At 41.8% G+C, this 16,632-nt stretch overlaps 3 protein-coding genes across 5 annotated transcripts; 1 reads left to right on the forward strand and 2 right to left on the reverse strand.

The window, feature by feature from the left end:
• Nucleotides 1–74: 74 nt before the first annotated feature.
• On the reverse strand, nt 75–8,320 carry LOC130528132 (vitellogenin-2-like). Its single transcript, XM_057037114.1, has 34 exons — nt 8,215–8,320; nt 8,054–8,074; nt 7,782–7,930; nt 7,458–7,709; nt 7,195–7,353; nt 6,967–7,115; nt 6,730–6,880; nt 6,491–6,648; nt 6,246–6,411; nt 6,039–6,164; nt 5,741–5,959; nt 5,444–5,661; nt 5,268–5,365; nt 5,069–5,193; nt 4,819–4,914; nt 4,586–4,705; nt 4,317–4,497; nt 4,140–4,233; nt 3,869–4,054; nt 3,661–3,790; nt 3,363–3,570; nt 2,689–3,272; nt 2,556–2,609; nt 2,420–2,482; nt 2,129–2,335; nt 1,909–2,051; nt 1,687–1,825; nt 1,483–1,612; nt 1,206–1,389; nt 1,023–1,117; nt 828–922; nt 584–749; nt 346–507; nt 75–264 (listed from the first exon to the last, which is right to left on the reverse strand). The coding sequence occupies exons 1-34, from the start codon at nt 8,252–8,254 to the stop codon at nt 152–154; spliced, it is 5,181 nt and encodes a 1,726-aa protein (XP_056893094.1). The 5' UTR covers nt 8,255–8,320; the 3' UTR covers nt 75–151.
• A 1,289-nt stretch (nt 8,321–9,609) lies between these two features.
• ctbs (chitobiase, di-N-acetyl-) lies at nt 9,610–13,123 on the forward strand. The gene is made up of 7 exons (XM_057038470.1): nt 9,610–9,849; nt 10,998–11,136; nt 11,254–11,462; nt 11,557–11,728; nt 11,801–11,898; nt 12,346–12,507; nt 12,608–13,123. The coding sequence occupies exons 1-7, from the start codon at nt 9,673–9,675 to the stop codon at nt 12,794–12,796; spliced, it is 1,146 nt and encodes a 381-aa protein (XP_056894450.1). The 5' UTR covers nt 9,610–9,672; the 3' UTR covers nt 12,797–13,123.
• Nucleotides 13,124–13,159: 36 nt separating this feature from the next.
• spata1 (spermatogenesis associated 1) lies at nt 13,160–16,366 on the reverse strand. 3 transcript variants are annotated; one of them, XM_057038467.1, is made up of 12 exons: nt 16,045–16,365; nt 15,870–15,976; nt 15,537–15,654; nt 15,293–15,346; nt 14,751–15,147; nt 14,393–14,555; nt 14,263–14,323; nt 14,064–14,181; nt 13,860–13,985; nt 13,592–13,767; nt 13,418–13,516; nt 13,160–13,349 (listed from the first exon to the last, which is right to left on the reverse strand). In XM_057038467.1, exons 1-12 carry the CDS (start codon nt 16,102–16,104, stop codon nt 13,269–13,271), a joined length of 1,560 nt encoding a protein of 519 aa, XP_056894447.1. In that variant the 5' UTR covers nt 16,105–16,365; the 3' UTR covers nt 13,160–13,268. The 3 variants fall into 3 exon arrangements, with proteins under 3 accessions (XP_056894447.1, XP_056894448.1, XP_056894449.1); XM_057038468.1 differs by lacking the exon at nt 15,293–15,346 and having other exon boundaries at nt 14,751–15,138; nt 16,045–16,366; XM_057038469.1 differs by lacking the exon at nt 15,293–15,346 and having other exon boundaries at nt 14,751–15,167; nt 15,489–15,654.
• Nucleotides 16,367–16,632: the final 266 nt, after the last annotated feature.

The following is a 16,632-nucleotide window of genomic DNA, read 5'->3' on the forward strand; positions in this document are numbered from 1 at the left end:
TTTATTAACTTCTTATTTACTGAATATCTTGATAGGAAAGTTGGAAAAAAAAGTTAAAAGAGTACATCATTCAGTTGTGCTTACTATTTATTCAGATTCATGGATCCACAAAATTGTTATTGTATTATATTAAAGAAATTAGGCAACAGTATTAAGGACACTGCATAGAACAGCGGCAGGCCAGGTGAGCTTCGGCTGTTTCCTTCACGTCGACACTCTTATCGAACATGCTGCTCTGGACCTCAGAGTAGTTCAGGTTGGTGTCTACAGATAGTGAGAGAGCAGAGAGCACTGAAGAGTAATCATTTCTCTTAAGTGTGAGAGAGTATGGTTCTGCAAACTCACCAGCAGGCACGCAGTGGAAGCCAATGTTTGCCTGTGTGGTCCTCACTGGTGAGCAGCCGGGCAGGCAGCGCAGCACGGGCTCCACAGAGAAGCACTTGCTTTCCTGGCCTTCAATAAACATCTGCTTCTCCAGCTTTACAGATTCATACTTCATCAAGCACCCTGTGAAGAGTAAAACGGAAGGTGATGTTTCCAACCTGTGTATGAAAGAAGATAATGTGGGTGCTACCATATTTACCAGAAGGATCCCGGCAGCTTTTTCCAGATTCGACCCAGGAATGAGCGTAGCTGATTGCACTGTTGGCCACACGTCCGTTGGGCATGCGGAACTCCTGTCTGACTTCCCCATCAGCCTTTCCACAGAGCCCACAGGTCTGTCCCTTCATCCAGTCCACAACTTGAACCTAGAAGATGAACACTTACACATCTGCATCTCATAATTCACATGTTTAAATGTTGAGTTGACTAAAATGATATTTTACCTTCAGAGCACTCATATCAAAGTAGATCTCCTGAAGACCATAGAATGGAGCATGGAGAGTAATGCCCTCACCTCTCTGTCTAATGTGAATGTGGCCTAGTATGAGTGAAAGTACAGGTAAATATGAGCTTTTTTTAAATTTCATACAATGAAATTTATCTAATGGTCACAGCTAATATTGTTATTTGAAAGTTACCTGTGGGATGCTGATAGATCTGGGTGCTAATCTGGAACGGCACTCCGTTAACCTTCAGCTGGACAGCGTTGTTGTTGTTATACATGTCAATGTCGCTGATGAGAAACAGACACAGGTGTATCACACTCAGCTTCCTGATCAACCTGCTATTTTCACCTTTATGAGTAACAATGTTGTTCTTACAGGTCTGCAATCTTCACATTGATCTGGTTCTGATTCTGTGTGTAGTCCTTCTTCAGTAGAACTAAGAATTTTAGTTCTTGGCTGCAGTCCTGAACCAAAACCTGGGCGCAAGAGTGAGGTAACTCTGTGTTGAAGCTCCCGCGATTGAACGTGATGATTTTGTCTTTGAGCACTGTGCATTCAACTGGAGTGAGCAGAAAAATACAACCAGTGGGTTTGTTTGTTTGTTTGTTTACAGTGCAGCTTTATTTCATCTGCAGTGATGGTTCTTGTTTACCTGCAGAACTCTTGGACAGGATGTAGAAGAGCTTATCTAACCAGTTGTTGTGATACACCTGTATTTCTTCAGCGGTTTGAAGATATAGCAGGTATGAGGGAAGCTTGACATCACATTTGGAAAAGGTCCTCTGAAACATCAAATCAGAACAGTTACTGGAAGTTTAAATACCGACTCATTCTGCATGTGTGAATGAAACAATACCTTTGGTGTCACCAGCTGAAAATTCAATCTGTTCTGAGACGCAACAGACACACTTAATGTGATCTGCTTGGGAGCGTTCTTGGCCTTCTTCACTTGAACGCCGTTGTCCCGAGACCTGTGTATAACCATTCTGTACAGCCTGTGAACATAGAAATCTGGTTATCTTCACGTGGGAGATTAGCTGGAAAACTTGACTTGTGGCTGTAATGTTTGTGTAATTACTTTCTCACTCTCCTCTTTATGGATGATGGAATCTTTTCCCAGCTCATCTTCACACGGATTGCTGACTTGGTAGCCACGCTGCCACTCTCAGCTGTCAGAACCATCTGGTATTGTTTGCTGTCTTTGCCCCAGTCAAGGCTCGCCTGCAAGCAGTTTCAATTCATTAAAAGTTTATCAGCTAACCCCAAACAAGTTACTGGCACCAAATCAAAGCCCTGACCATCATCTTGTGGTTGCTCAGCAGCGCAGCAGTAGCATACATTCCCCATTTTTCCTGCTCATCGAGGTTGGCCAAAATGATCTGCACTCTTCTGCTCTGCCTGTCAAAGTAAGCTGTGACCTGGTATCCCTGAAGCTTTTGGTCGCTCCTCACAGCACGGATGATGACGGTTAAAAATAGATGCTTGGGATCGGCCATGTATCTGTCCTGAAATGAGAGATCCTTTTAAATTGAATTTCTGAACTGAACACTGGAGCTTGTTAATGCACCTTTTACTGTCCTGATGTTTACCTTGTTGGCAATGGCTTCAGAGCTGGAGGACCATACCTTGGAGCGTCGAGAGTCATGGCTTTGCTGCAAGTGAGCACATGATCATTTCAGTCTGCTCCTGATTCGTAACTCAATCAAACCACCTGACTGTTCTTACCTGATGGCTGTGGTCATTGGTAAACTTCTGTTCAAAGCAATCAGTCTGTTTTGACTGTAATACAAGAAGAAAGTAAGATACATGATGGGTTTTTTAATTAATTAAAAATGCTTGAGCTGTAAAATTGTCTCACGTTGGATATCTCGATCTTGGAGGTCGATCTGGGTGAGTGGCTGCTGTGCCTGGAAGATGAACCGCTGCTGCGTCTGCTTCTGCATTTGCTGCTGCTTCTGCTGCTTCTGCTGCTGCTGCTGCTGCTGCTGCTTCTGCTTCTGCTTCTGCTTCTGCTTCTGCTTCTGCTTCTGCTTCTGCTGCTGCTGCTGCTGCTGCTGCTACTGCTGCTGCTGCTGCTGCTACTGCTGCTTCTACTGCTGCTTCTGCTGCTTCTGCTTGAAGCACTGCTAACAGGGCTTCTGGATCGAACGCATGATCTGCTGGAACTGCTGCTCTTGGATTTTTTGTCAACGGGGCTGTTGGCATCTATCATTCTGGTCCTAGGATGGGAAGTGGCACTGGTAGACTTGGATGCAGAGGAATCAGAGTCGCTGGCACTTGAGTTCTTCAGACTGGGAGTCAGGATCTTCTGTAGTTTCCTCAGCACGGTTTTGTCGGCAAGGACTTCTTCATCTTCATTCAGATTGACAGTTCTGAGAATCTTTTCTGCTGCTTTGGGTCCCACCTGAATCTCTATCTCAATATTCCTGATTTCAGGTGCAGCTACAGACAAAGTAAATAAATCAGCACACAAATGTTTCTTTCAACACAAAATTACTTCCATGAGTACCATTATTGTGACCCATTACTCACCACGAGCAACCTGAACTGAGACTCCGTGCCTTCCAATCATGCTATAGAGCAGGCAGTTTCTCAGGAAGGCAGCGTTGCGAGATTCAATCTCAGTGCATGCCTTGATTCCATAGGGTTGATATTCTTTACAAATTTTTCTCTGATAGGACTTGACTGAAATTTGGTTTGCAACAAGCTGGCTGTCAGAGACAATTTCAGATGATTTGGACTATAAAGACCACAAGATATTCACCAAGTTAGTTTCATTAAGTGTCTTTTTCTTTCTTTTTTGATGAAAAAGGCAGAAAAATCAACTCACAACCATCCAAGTCGACTTTGTCGAGGAAGACGACCCTCTTGAATTAACGTTAATCTCATCGGGAAGTACTGGTGTCAGCCTGGCAGCTGCGAGGTCCTCTACGTTTCTTGCCACAGCATACGTTTCAACACTGTCAGAGAAATGGTTTCCAGTCAGTGTTTCAAAAGGAGGCGATTTTAGACACTACATAACCCACAAAAGTACATACAAAGCAGATGCAATTTTGTCAACATCCTCAACTGGCAGGAAATCAAACTTGAAGTGGCCCTTCATGATGTTCATTTTCGCTTGAACTTTGGCAGGAAGGGCTGTGTAGACTTTGGCTTTCGTCATCATGGCAGCTTGGATGAGAGCAGTATTGACTCCCATTACCGCATAGGTATGCAGGGAAACACTGCAATAGATAGAAAACACTCAACTGTTTGGTGATAATTGTTTGTAAAGCTACTGGTTATACAACCAAGTAAGATGAAACTGACCTTGGAATAATGGAAGCATCAATGCTGATATCAGAATCCAAAAGCTGGGAAACTTTGAACTCCCTTGATAGAGACGGTACCACACTAGCGCGACCTATGTAAAAAAACAAACAAACCTTAATATTGTGTATTACCTCAATACTTAATAAGTTAGTCTCAAACTACAGCTGTGGTTACATTCCACTGTTGCAGCAGCCACTCCAGCAGTGTAGAAGCTAAGTTCCATGGGAAGTCCGACAGCAGTGGGAAAGATGTGACGAATCTCATTGACCAGCATCGGTTTAACCACGCGTGTACTGATACCAGACAACAGGGACTGGAGAGCGTCTCTGCTGTAAGCGGGGATTTGTGATCCAAACTGGATGCAAAACCCCCCCCAAAATATCAGACATTGGGTTTGTGCTGAATTGAAAAATAAAAATTCTGATGTACAGTAGATGGTTTACCTCAATAAGCTGATCAAAAACCACCTTGTCAATGTTGGCAAATGCGATTTCTTGTCCAAACAGCTTCACATACATGGAGGCCAGTGGTTTCCTCGAAGGAGAAGCCCTCCACCCAGAAAGCTGTGAGGGGGCAAAATTAACAAGCGAAATAGGGCTGCATCAATATTTGAACTTGTCATTAATATTAATAATAATAACACTTTCATCATATTAATCTCATACACAACACGTACAGCCTTCACAATCTGCGTAATCTTGTCAATTCGTTGACTGTTTTCATCTTTCATTTTCAGGATGGCCTCTTGGATTCCGTCAGTTCGCACTCCAACCTGAAAAATATATATAATATCATGAGAAATGCCTATGTTTGCTATATGAAATCTGAAATTTTGAAATTTTGACAGCTGAAATCATCAATCTATATATATATCTATATATTGAGGTCTAAAACCTAAAAATAGATATATATTTTAAGTTTTAGACCTCAATAACGTCAGCATAAGCTCCAGACAGGTAGGTTCGTGCTTTGGCCAAAACGGCCTTTGGCAGAAGTGTTGCAGCTTCGTTGACGTAGAAGGCGCTCGCGGCAGCACCCATCATCCAAGGGTCTGTGGAGCAAAACACCAAATGCGTTAAATCACAGTCTGTATCTGATCTGAAATGATCCAGATTGTGCACTTACTTTGGTAGGCATCATAATAGAACGCTCTGCTGTAGCGGTAGCTCAGTCTACCATATTTGGGGCTCAGGATCTTCATAGCAACATTGCAGGCGATGGCACTAAAAGCACAAAAGGAAATAGAGAGTTTTTTTGCATTTATTTTTCCAGAGACATGTATTTTGTTAGTAAGTACTCACACAGAAGTATGATCAGGGGTGGTGCTCTTGGTCATAGCCTTCATATAAGAGTAGACAAAGCTGGCAAATTGCAAATTTTCTTCCTTCAAGAGGGAAGTAGCCAGAGATGTTACCAGACCCATGGGCAGCTTGGTTTCAAACAGCACAACAGCAGCAGCCATGCGGAGCTCAGCATGGGTTGTCTTATCTGTGAAAAGCTTCACTGCAATGTTTTGGACCTAATATACAAAATAAGACTGTTAATTAAACGTCTGCAGTTTGGAGTCTCAAAGTGTGCTCGAGGTTATGTACTCTCACCTCTCTGGGAATCTTCTTTGCCACGTTTCTCAGGGCCAGAACAATTTCAATGTGAACTCTGTGTGGCAATTTAATATCTGTTGCACTAAAGCAAGGCAGGAGCTTCATCAGTGGCTTCAAGCTTCCAGGGTGTCCAGCGTTGCCCAGAACTTTAACAGCAAGGATGATTTCCTCAGCGTTAACTTTCTGCACAGCGCTAATCAAGATTTCATGGATTGGCTGTGGATGGAACAAAAAAAAAGAGTTCAGCTTACTGTTACTGTAATTGACTATCTCCCGTGTAATGTGTGATACGTACTCTCAGAAGTTCAACTGGACATGATGGGTTGGCCACACAGTACTTTGAAACTGCTGTACCGTAGCCCAGCATGGCCATCTCATGTAGAAATGGGATCTCACGTACCCGTTCATGCATACATAATTCCTGCAAAAATGTAAAAGAATTTGTTCTATATCACAGTTCTTTACTGAAATTTAAAAGATAGCAAATTTGGAGCTGCCATGCCTTGATAAGGTTGAGCGACTTGAGGTCAGCTGTCACCAGGTGCACGGATGCTATCAGGGCCTGAGCAGTCTCAGCAACAGATAGCTCACGAGCTATGAACTTCTCTTTAGTGAACCTGACTGCAGTGGAAGTACCAATGGCAGGGATAGCATTAAGGATCCAGGTCCTTGAGAGAAAAAAACAACAACATTATATTACCTGCAATCTCTTTTTATGAATCCTCTTTCCATTAAAGCTTAATTCACCTGTAATCTGGTTTCTCTTTTAACTGTGCCCAGAGGGACTCAATTTCCGGGTACTTGGCATAACGCAACATCTGGATTAACTCAATAAACTTCAGAGGGGCATCTTCATGGACCATTTTCATATTGAAGTTCACCAGGTGGTTCAGAATGTTAACCATCTACCAGAAACGCAAATCACATTCTCCTTGTTTATCATTGATCCTGTGCTGGGATGTAGTTATTAATCCTATGCGTGATACCTGAGGCACAGGGCTGCTGGTCTTCAGGAGCTGGACAGGTGTTTGCAGAAGCTCAGTGTCAAATTCATACTGCAGAGAACCACGTGTAGGATAGTCCCCCCTTATAGACTCCAGTGGGGTTTTCAATACATTCACGAGAATCAATTTTTGCCTGTGGAACAGCATCAGTCACATCAGTCTTTCTCATGAGGATTTGTGCTGAGAATAAGCTCTAAAACATTGTTACTGTAACCATACTTAGCTTCCATCTGAGCAGCACCATTCAAGATGTTGAAAGGGGAGAACTGGATGATTTCTTCTGTAGTTGCATTCTTGATCTGACTACCTTGGTCGGTTAGCTTCATTTCATAGCTGAATGTGGACATTCCCTTTAGCTTTGTTTTAGTCTGCATGGAAAAGGCAATAATGTCTTCATATTAGCAGTGTTAAGTATTCGAATCTGACATTTGAAGGACTCACACTTACAGCCTCACTCTCTGGGTATCTATGTGCGTAAGCAAGACCGGTGTCTTTATAGATTCTGTCCTGGCAATGATTCAGGTCCCTGGTTTTGATAAGAGTGAAAGCCCCCTCCTTTTTGTCCACTCTGATGTAGTGGGTCTTGCACATGCCCTGAGATCCACGCTGTTTTGGAGATTTAAAAAAAAAGAAAAAGAAAAAGTCAATGTGCTAAAGAGCAGACTGTTTTCCTGGGTGTAACAATTCTGTGGCACAACAGCAATGATTACCTCCTGCAGATCATAGATGTTATGGGTCTTCTTGACGGTCACATGTAAGATGTTGAGGATTCCCCTACAGATGTTAAGCACTGTTGCAGAGACTTTGGCTGGAGCGGAGACCTTGCCCACCAGACCGTTGGTGTACTCAAACTTGATGGGGGTCATTAATTGATCGGCCAGTTCTGAAGAGAGCTTGGAAGCCAGACTGAAAGCATCCTTGGGCCAGATGCCATTGTACTCAAAGATCTTAGCATCTGAAAGCTGTAAGTCCAAAAATCTTGAGTTATTGATCATTGCATGAACACTTTTTAAATGGGCTTTGAGAGCATTTACCTTTAAATAATAGACATTATTTGCTTTGCGGATTGACACTTTAGCCTGGATTTTCAGTCCAGCCCGGGCCAGACCCTTCTCAGGGAGGCCACCCATAATTTTCCCCTCATAATCGTATTCATAGGTCATGTCACTGGCGAAGTCTGGGGCTAGAAACAGTTTATTATAAACATATAATCAAACAACTTTCTTCTGTATTTTTTAAACAACCATATGTTCACATGTTTGAAAATTTAAATACTTTATATCTGTTGTGTGTGAGAACGGCTTACCAAAGTTGTCTTGTGACCCCACTAAAAATATATTTAAAAAACATTATTTTATTGGTTTGTAATTTTAAAAAAATAAAAGTAAAGTAAGTAAGTAAAAAGAAAAAAAAGTTTATTCATATGCAAGAGAAGCCAAAAGTATAATTTTTAAAGTTCATACTCACCCACAAGGGCCACAGCGAGAGCAAGTACAATCACCCTCATGGCTGGTGAATGTCCTCACCTGCTGTCCGTGGCTTCCTTTTAAAGCCAGTTTTTGCTGACATGGTGTCTGTTTGCGATGTATCATTAACTTGATATTAGCTTTCATTGTCACTGATATTACCGTGCCCCAACATAGCAAATAAAAAAGCAAACAGTAAATCAGACTACAAGTCATCTTAACCTGACTGTGTTTTATTGGCACAAATTGATGGTTCAAAACCAGAGACTGAAAATGCCGACATGAATATTAAAATCATACCAAATATAGTCAAATAGTATTTTTTTAAACAAACAGTACTATAATCTATTCCAGACCAATGTTTTTCAGATAGCTTATTCAGATAATTTCTTGTGCTCTGGTTTATAGTCAGATCAATCACACCAGCACGGGTGATCAGACCAAGCCTGGTAATAAGATGGTTCTTTAAATGTGGTTTATTGTAACTGGAATCCTTTTAACGTGCAAAGAAGCTTTCAAATTCATGAATGAAGAAAATGTCAATTAGAGGATTTTGAGTTTTTAATGATCACTGCTAACATGTGTCACATGTTTCTGGCAGCTGTGTCTAAACCCCATTCACCTCAAATGTGATAAAAGCCACAAAATCTGATGCCAGCTGAATCAAAAGGTACTGGTCAGAGCCGCAGTCACGTGGATTTTCTTTTTTGTGTGATGTATTCCATATTGTCTCTGGATAAAATGTCACTTTGCCATTTATGTCAACCCGATCTAGAAACTGTCAGATTTCCAAACACAACAGCCCAGAATTGTTTACTTTAGAATGAAAGGTGCGATTCCTTTAGAACCAACTAAAGTTCATTCAAGGTTTTTATTATCATGCAAGATAAAAACTTTAACTGAGAACAAATTTTAAAAAAACATAATTTATTTGCTCACAAGGCTGTTTGAATCAGAATGTGAATACTTCAGAAATGCACTGAACTGTTGTTTAACTACTAAACTTTAAACGCATCTTTTCCAGGAAAGAAGCGGGAACTCTTATTTTACTATATTTTATCAGTTATCTCAGTAATTGGTGTCATCCAGATGGCCTTATTCATTTGCTGAACTTTCCTGGTCCATTTATTAAGGTTCTTTTACAGTATAGATTGATACACTATACAATATAGGTTGTTCACATGATCATGATTCAATCAAAATGTAATGTTAGTAGACCATCTAAGCAGATGCCTTTAAAATACAATTAACGTTGGAGTAACGTATAACGCTAATAGAATTTAAAAGTTAAAGTCACTTGGTTCTGAAAGAGCTGAATTACTAAAATTCAGGAAGTTTTGAAATTGTTCTTCTTTTTAATCGGTTTTAGCGAATACGTGATAACCGGAAAGAGATTGTCCCCCTCCACTTTCCGTAGTATTGGTGGCGGCGGTTTGTTAATCACGGAAACCTGAGGAATATGGCTTTAAATCAGTCTGTCCCGACCAGAAACTTGTGGCAGAAATGTGCTTCATTGTCAGCGATGTTCTGGGCTCTTGTGTGTGTGTCGTGCACGGTTTGGGTGAGCAGAGCTGCCGTGTGTCCGTGCGAGAGGCCGGAGCTCTGTCAGCACATCCGAACGGACCGAGACTTTGAGGTAGATTTAGCGTCCAGTCACACATTCCTCCTTTATTCATTTAAACCTGTGTCACAGAACAGCACATTACTGAGATTTAATATTCTTTAATATGGTTCTTGTTTACGACCATATCGAGATGTAAAGTGGATTCATTGTGGCGGCTAAGTTTTTAACATATAAAATCATTATATTGCTATGTTTAAAATTTGTTGTAGGTGGTTGAAAGAATATTTCCGCTAGACAAACTATACATATATATATTTAAAAAAAAAAAAAAAAACCTCAGTTTTTGTTTTTGAGAGATTCGGTTCTCTTTTTTATTGACGCGTCGGGTTGGTCTGATGTCACGTGACTTTGCTTTCCTCACTTGGACTTTAAACTGTTGCCGTGTTCTTTAAAAAGTGTTATTTAAGGGTTTTTGATTTAAAACTCCACCTGTCCGGTTAGTGATCATAAAGTTATCACATTTACTATAATGTATGTTTAAATACAAATGCATACATTAACCACTTGAATGGAAATTTGACTCAATGGAGTTGTAGAAAACTACAGTCCAGATAAATTGACCTCCAAAATGTGTCTATTTACCCAACAATATTCTGTAATATCTGAAAAATACAATTTTGTTTCTGGACTCAAGTCATTAGTAATGATAAAACTCTGACTATAGGTTGGTCACTTTGAGTAATGGTAGCACTTTATTTACTAATTAATTAGAATAGATATGGAAGCAGTGATAATTCTCCCTCTTCTGATTCAACATCATCATCAAGTATCAAAGCTTATGGAATTTTTCATTGCTTAATTGTTTAGATAAACTCATTTATCCTTTGTTAAATACTTGTTAACATTTGGGATTAATTAACATTGAGATAAGGATGGATTCATCTATTAGAGACAAAAACAACAGAATCCAGGAACTAGTTATTCTGCTTTTCTGGGTGCAATTTGTACAGGATGAACCACAAAAGAAAAGAAAAAAAAAAGAAATACACACTGGTCTATCTTGATTTTCTGTTTGGCTGCTGTCAGTCATTATGTGTCACATTCAGACCAAAGTGCCTTTAAAAGCAGAGAGAGACAAAAAATGTATTTTTAAAAAAAAAAACATGTGGTGAGATGCTGTAATTCAGAAGGTTTTATCTGCTGTCTGGGGTTTTTTACAGGTGTTTGTGTTTGACGTGGGAGGAAAGACATGGAAGTCCTACAACTGGAGCATGGTGACAACGTTGGCGATGTTTGGGAAATACGATGCTGAGCTGGTGTGTTACGCTCATTCCAAAGGAGCACGAGTTGTTCTTAAAGGTACATTTCTTCCTTTGTGTTTCTGTATTTTCAGCAGTTTACCAAACATCTGAGGCTCAACTGAGACATCAGCTCTTGAATGTGTTTCTTTTTCCCATTTCTGTCATTGGCGTGAAGGTGACGTCCGCCTCTCCTTCATTGTGGACCAAGAAAATAGAACAGCGTGGATAAAAGAGAAGGTGAATTTAGCCAAAACTCAGTTCATGGATGGGATCAACATTGACATTGAGCAAGCGGTGGCAGAGGGGTCGCCGGAATACCACGCTTTGACCGCCCTGGTAAAGGAGACCACTGAGGCTTTCCACAGAGAGATCCCGGGTTCTCAGGTGATAGGTTCAAATGCTGTTGTTGGTTTTTTTTTTATCTCTAACACAATAATAACATACTGTTAGCAGTATTTCAATGCTATCCTGTATCTAGGTCTCATTCGATGTTGCCTGGTCGCCAAACTGTATCGACAAGAGATGCTATGATTACGTTAACATCGCCAACTCCTGTGACCTGCTGTTTGTCATGTCCTACGATGAACAAAGTCAGATCCAGGGAGAATGCATAGCCAGGGCAAACGCCCCGCTCGCTCAGACGCTGAAAGGTTTGTTGGGGACAGTCAATTGACCAGTCTGTTGAAATCCAATAAACTAATAGCCACAAAGTTTATTTTAAGGTTATGATCAATATCTGAAGCTGAAGATTGATCCAAGCAAGATCGTGATGGGGTTGCCATGGTACGGCTACGACTACCAATGCCTCCACGTCTCTCAGGTAAAATATAATTTTCTTTAAAGATTATAGTTGCCATGTTATTCATTATAAGTTAAAATTGTGGTTTATTGATTATTTTAATTACAACCTTCTGGTTAGCAGTTGATTCACGTTTGAAAATTTGAAATGTAAATTTGGGCTCTAGTCCTGAACATCTGAACCATAAATAAATACATAAATATATATCAGGTGCCTTTAAATTGTTTAAATGAGAGAAATTAAAATCGGTCCCAGTGTCACCATTAAAAAAACAAATGGGGGACACCCATGCTGCAGCCGACCTCCAGGTGTGAGGACAGCTTTCAGCTCCACCCATGTCTTTATTTACAGGCTGTAACCCCTTTTGAAAGAGTCGACAGTTGAAGAGCAGTCAGTCCCTCCATTTTTAAGACCGAATCATATCGATATTGTTAGCATTGAAGGTTTTTTTTTTTTTTTTACAACCAGGAAGGAAACTGTTCCATTGAAAAAGTTCCGTTTCGTGGAGCTCCGTGCAGCGACGCAGCTGGCACACAGAAGACATACAAGTGGATAATGAAGCAGGTCGACGCATCGTTGTCTGGAAGACTCTGGGACGATAGCCAGCAGGCTCCTTACTTCAATTACAAGGTTTATTTCACATCGTTCATTCTTCATCAGATTGTTGCTGTCAGGGTGGAGATTTGATGAAATGAACATGAATATTTTTATTGTTTGTTTCCCCTCGCAGCATCCAAATGGACAGATTCATCAGGTCTGGTATGATGATCCACAGAGTATTTGTCCTAAGGCTGAGTATGTGAAAACAGCAGGATTGAGGGGTATTGGCATGTGGAATGGCAACTGTTTAGACTACAGCGATGAAGCAGTTGCCAGGCAACAGACAAGACTGATGTGGAATGCACTGTTTGGATGCTAACTATGCTACCGTTGCCTGATAGATTGTGATGGCTGTAACACTTGCTGCTTACTGAATGTATCTTTAACGGTGTAGAGGCGTGATTTTCCTCTGAGCACGTGGATGATACGAACTCCTCTGATTTTTTTGTGACTTTTACTGCTGTTGTCTTTGAAAGATGGTAAATCTCAGACATTCCTCAGCCCCAACTGGGAAAACTGTAGTCGGTCAGTCTGTTTTAGCCAATGTTCAGCTTTCTGACACCTGAGCAATTTATATTTTTAACCAGAAGATATTTTGTCTGTCGAAATGAATCTTTAAATCAATAAATTTGCTTACACATGCATAGTTTGGGCTTTGGATTTGAAGTAAACTGCACAAAGATTTTGACTCTTTTTTTTTTTTTATTAATCAGTGTTTACATTTTTTAGATTTGATGCATTAGCCACAGTTGTGTTGGACTACTTGGCCCCGGTTGGGTTTTTCCAAACCCTCAGAGAGGTTGTGTGTGGCTCTTCTTCTGGGCCAGCTCAGCCTTCAGAACCCTCAACTCTGTGGCTGCCTGTTTTCTCAACTACACAACAAAGTCATGAAAAGAACTAAATACAATTTCATTGTGCACCAGATAGAACGCTAAGTTACCCTTATCTCTGTTATCAGCTTCATCTTGGCGTTCTCTATCTTCCTCTTCAGAGTGTCGATCTCATGAGTCTCTGTCATGATCTGAATGATGAGCTCATTCTGAAATAGCAAATGTATTTACTTGCTCTCATTTGCATTGATGATGTCAGAACATGCAGTTTAAATCCATGTTACCTTAATGGAGGACTTTCCGTGTTGTCTTTGCTTCCCTCTGTTTTGTCTAGCCTGCAGCTGCTGCAGGACTTTGTTGTAGAACATCTCCAGCTGCTGATGCAGGCCTCTCAGCTTTTCCTCTAATGGTGCTGTGGCTTTCTTGGCCTCAAAGTATTTCTTCTTCCAGCTGTCACGTGCTGTGGAGACATTTAGGAATCATCTGTTCAAACAAGTGGATTCTACACAGCTTGAGAGCAAAATTCTGGAAAATTCTGCATTCTCCGCTGGCCTTGGTTCCTGCGGTGTCGGTTCTGAGACAGCAGATCTTTGCCCTTCCTCAGCAGCTCCTGCCTGGTCCACTCCAGCTGCTTCCTCTCCTCCCTCACCAGCTTGATGTCCTCGATCAGCTCCTCTCCTGAAGGAGACAGAACACGTCAGTCCCGCTGGAAGAGCCCTGGCAGGTCTCGACCCTGAGTGAACGGCGCAGGTTTACTGGTTCTGTGATGGATGGGGGAGGCGGCTTGTTTCTCAGCGACGGCTGCGGATGGTGGCTGTGAACAGGGAGAGGTGCACCTCAAAGGTCGGGGCGGCGCTGCCACATATTCTGTTACCTGAAGACCGGTCATAAACACGAGAAAGTGAGCCGTTCTGAGCACATTATTCAAGGCTTGAGACAGTCTGGGAAGCTTTACTTCAGTAGCTGGTTTAGTCTTGATGGGCCCAGGTGCAGAATCATCTTTGACGTTCCCAAACCTTGGAGAGACAGAAGAACCTGTAAACCGGTCCAGCACGGCACAAACGTGTCTGCTTACACTCCAGTACCTTCCTGCAAGGGAGAAATCTGAATCCCTGCCCTCAAAAGACGCCGTCTCCTCTGAATCTCCTGGAGCTCTTTTCTGCCTCTGCTGCTGGTTCCTCCTCCTTTCTTCTTCACTCTCCGTCGCCTTTTTCGCATGAGCTGTTTCAGATTTGTGCTGTTGCAGAGCTGCAGGTACAGTAACAGAGAAGTGCATCTCAATAAATACTGACTGTGGATTTTCTCAGAGCATAAAATGTTATTTAATTAACCCCCTCCCCACGAGATGCAAACTGCAATTGACAAAAAAATGCTTTAAATATTTCATTTTATTCACTCTGGTGTCGGTCTGTAAATATATATCTTGTGTGTTTATTTCTTTACCTTTATTCAGGGAAACAGACTTTGTTGCCCGCTGATTCTGATGCTGCCTCTGACAACACTCCTGCTCCGCCCACTTGAAATTACTGGAAGAAAGACCGTCCTCCCGGTGTTCTCCTTCAGCCTCTGAAGAACTAAAACTCTGTTCCTCCTCCTCCTCTTCCTCCTCCTCCTCCTCCTCCTCCAGGCTCTGGGTAGGAGGTGGCTGATGGGAACACCGGGGGATGAGGGGAAATTTAATAGGTTTCTTTGTTCCTGCTGGCATGCTGCACATCTTGGGTGGATGGTAATAGTTCTGGCGGTCTGGGGAGCTGCTGCTGGTCTCTGAAATCAGAGACTGGGACCAAACGCTGCCGTCGTTCTCCACCGCGGGCAGCAGGTAAAGCTCTGGCTGTGGGGCCTGCAGACAGGTGACAAGATCTTAACCATTACATTGCAGTTGTTGAAACAAATAGGTTACATCTAATTAACTGACTGCATCACAGACACAATTAAAAATAATATTCACACATCTGAAAATTGGACCAAAAAAAAAAAGCACCTACATATGGAGGGGCAAATGTTTTCACTTTCAAATCGCTCTCCTGTTTGCTTTTGACCTGCAAGAGAAAAAGTCATGGCAGTAAAAGAGGGCGTGTTTTCCTCTTTTCACTCACACTTTTTACACTCGGCTGCCTGAATGGTGAACCTGTTAATCAAACCATCTGTATTGTGTGTCTCTGCCGTCTCATGCTGACAGACTAGAAGCTATACAAAGAAAGGAAGGAACGAACGAGCGGCTGCCTCTACCAAAGCCAAACTGCGACCAACGCATTTCAGGAAGGAGAATTTGTCCATGTTCCTCTCTGCACCAAGAAGAGCTCGCAGTTCCCCCCTCAGAGTTTTCAGGGTGACGTCAGGATAAACTCTGATATGATGAGAAAGAGATTGACGCGACTGAAACGTGGCACAGCGTGTGCGACTGGGATTAAATCAAGTTGAATATCATAAAAGTTTTCTGAAATTTAAATGCCTGTTATTTTCTGTAAAGCAGAAGCACAAACATCCGTGACTGCAGACTGTTCAAAATCCACAATAACGGTGCATCGTGCATTTCAATGGATGCAGTAATCTAACACGCACCTGATGAAGCCTGCAGATATGAAGCGTTCTATGGCTTCAGCGGGGACTTTATTGAGCTTCACGTCCCACTGGTCATCTGGCACATATAGAACATGGAGCTCCACAAACTGAGTATAAACAAACATTTTCATTTACTTTTAAGCGTTTATTGCTTTTTCCAATAATCGAGCCTTGCCTTGCAGCTGGTCGGTCTTCCGTCCTCAGGGTATCTGACCGTCCCACAGGAGAGTTCCATCAGTTCAGCGTAAGACCGTCACACTGTAACGCGTTAGATTTGTCCTGCAGGCCGTACACACTGTGAAGGCGTGGATTGCCAATGGACAATGTTCTGCAAGCAGTCGGTTGTCCTGCACCGGTTGTTTTTTTGAGAGTGCCGACAGCGGTTGCTCTGCTGATGGTGACGATTGCTGCAGGAGGAGTCATCTCATTCCGTCTCTAATCATTGTAACAGACTTTGTTGTCAAAACTGCCAACAGGCTTTCCTCATGAGGTGAAGTTGAATGTTTATATTTATTTTCTGAATAGATGTTTGTTAACTTGATCCTCATTATGTTATTAATCAGTTTTACTACCTTAGATCACTCAACTCATTGTTTTCACCCGCACATAAACATATGTTTAAAATTGTGCCGGTTTACTTACTTTTAAAAGTAAATAAAAAGTTTTAATTAGGCGTAATGTACCAATGAGCAGTGTAGTTACACACTTCTGCCGCTAGGTGTCAGGGTTTTTTAAAACCGCAAGTCCGGTGCTGCTTTCATAA

This window comes from Takifugu flavidus, chromosome 7, assembly GCF_003711565.1.
Source record: "Takifugu flavidus isolate HTHZ2018 chromosome 7, ASM371156v2, whole genome shotgun sequence".
In the NCBI taxonomy this organism is placed as follows: domain Eukaryota; kingdom Metazoa; phylum Chordata; class Actinopteri; order Tetraodontiformes; family Tetraodontidae; genus Takifugu; species Takifugu flavidus.

Coding starts and splice junctions, on each gene's coding strand:
- LOC130528132 (XM_057037114.1), bottom strand. CDS start 8,254: ATGAGGGTGATTGTACTTGCTCTCGCTGTGGCCCTTGTGG. Junction 750..827: donor TTGATATGAGTGCTCTGAAG/GTAAAATATCAT, acceptor TTCATCTTCTAG/GTTCAAGTTGTGGACTGGAT. Junction 265..345: donor CTTCCACTGCGTGCCTGCTG/GTGAGTTTGCAG, acceptor CACTATCTGTAG/ACACCAACCTGAACTACTCT.
- ctbs (XM_057038470.1), top strand. CDS start 9,673: ATGGCTTTAAATCAGTCTGTCCCGACCAGAAACTTGTGGCAGAAATGT. Junction 9,850..10,997: donor GAACGGACCGAGACTTTGAG/GTAGATTTAGCG, acceptor GGTTTTTTACAG/GTGTTTGTGTTTGACGTGGG. Junction 11,899..12,345: donor AATGCCTCCACGTCTCTCAG/GTAAAATATAAT, acceptor TTTTACAACCAG/GAAGGAAACTGTTCCATTGA.
- spata1 (XM_057038467.1), bottom strand. CDS start 16,104: ATGGAACTCTCCTGTGGGACGGTCAGATACCCTGAGGACGGAAGACCG. Junction 15,655..15,869: donor ATATCTGCAGGCTTCATCAG/GTGCGTGTTAGA, acceptor TCATCATATCAG/AGTTTATCCTGACGTCACCC. Junction 13,350..13,417: donor AGCTGATAACAGAGATAAGG/GTAACTTAGCGT, acceptor TTTGTTGTGTAG/TTGAGAAAACAGGCAGCCAC.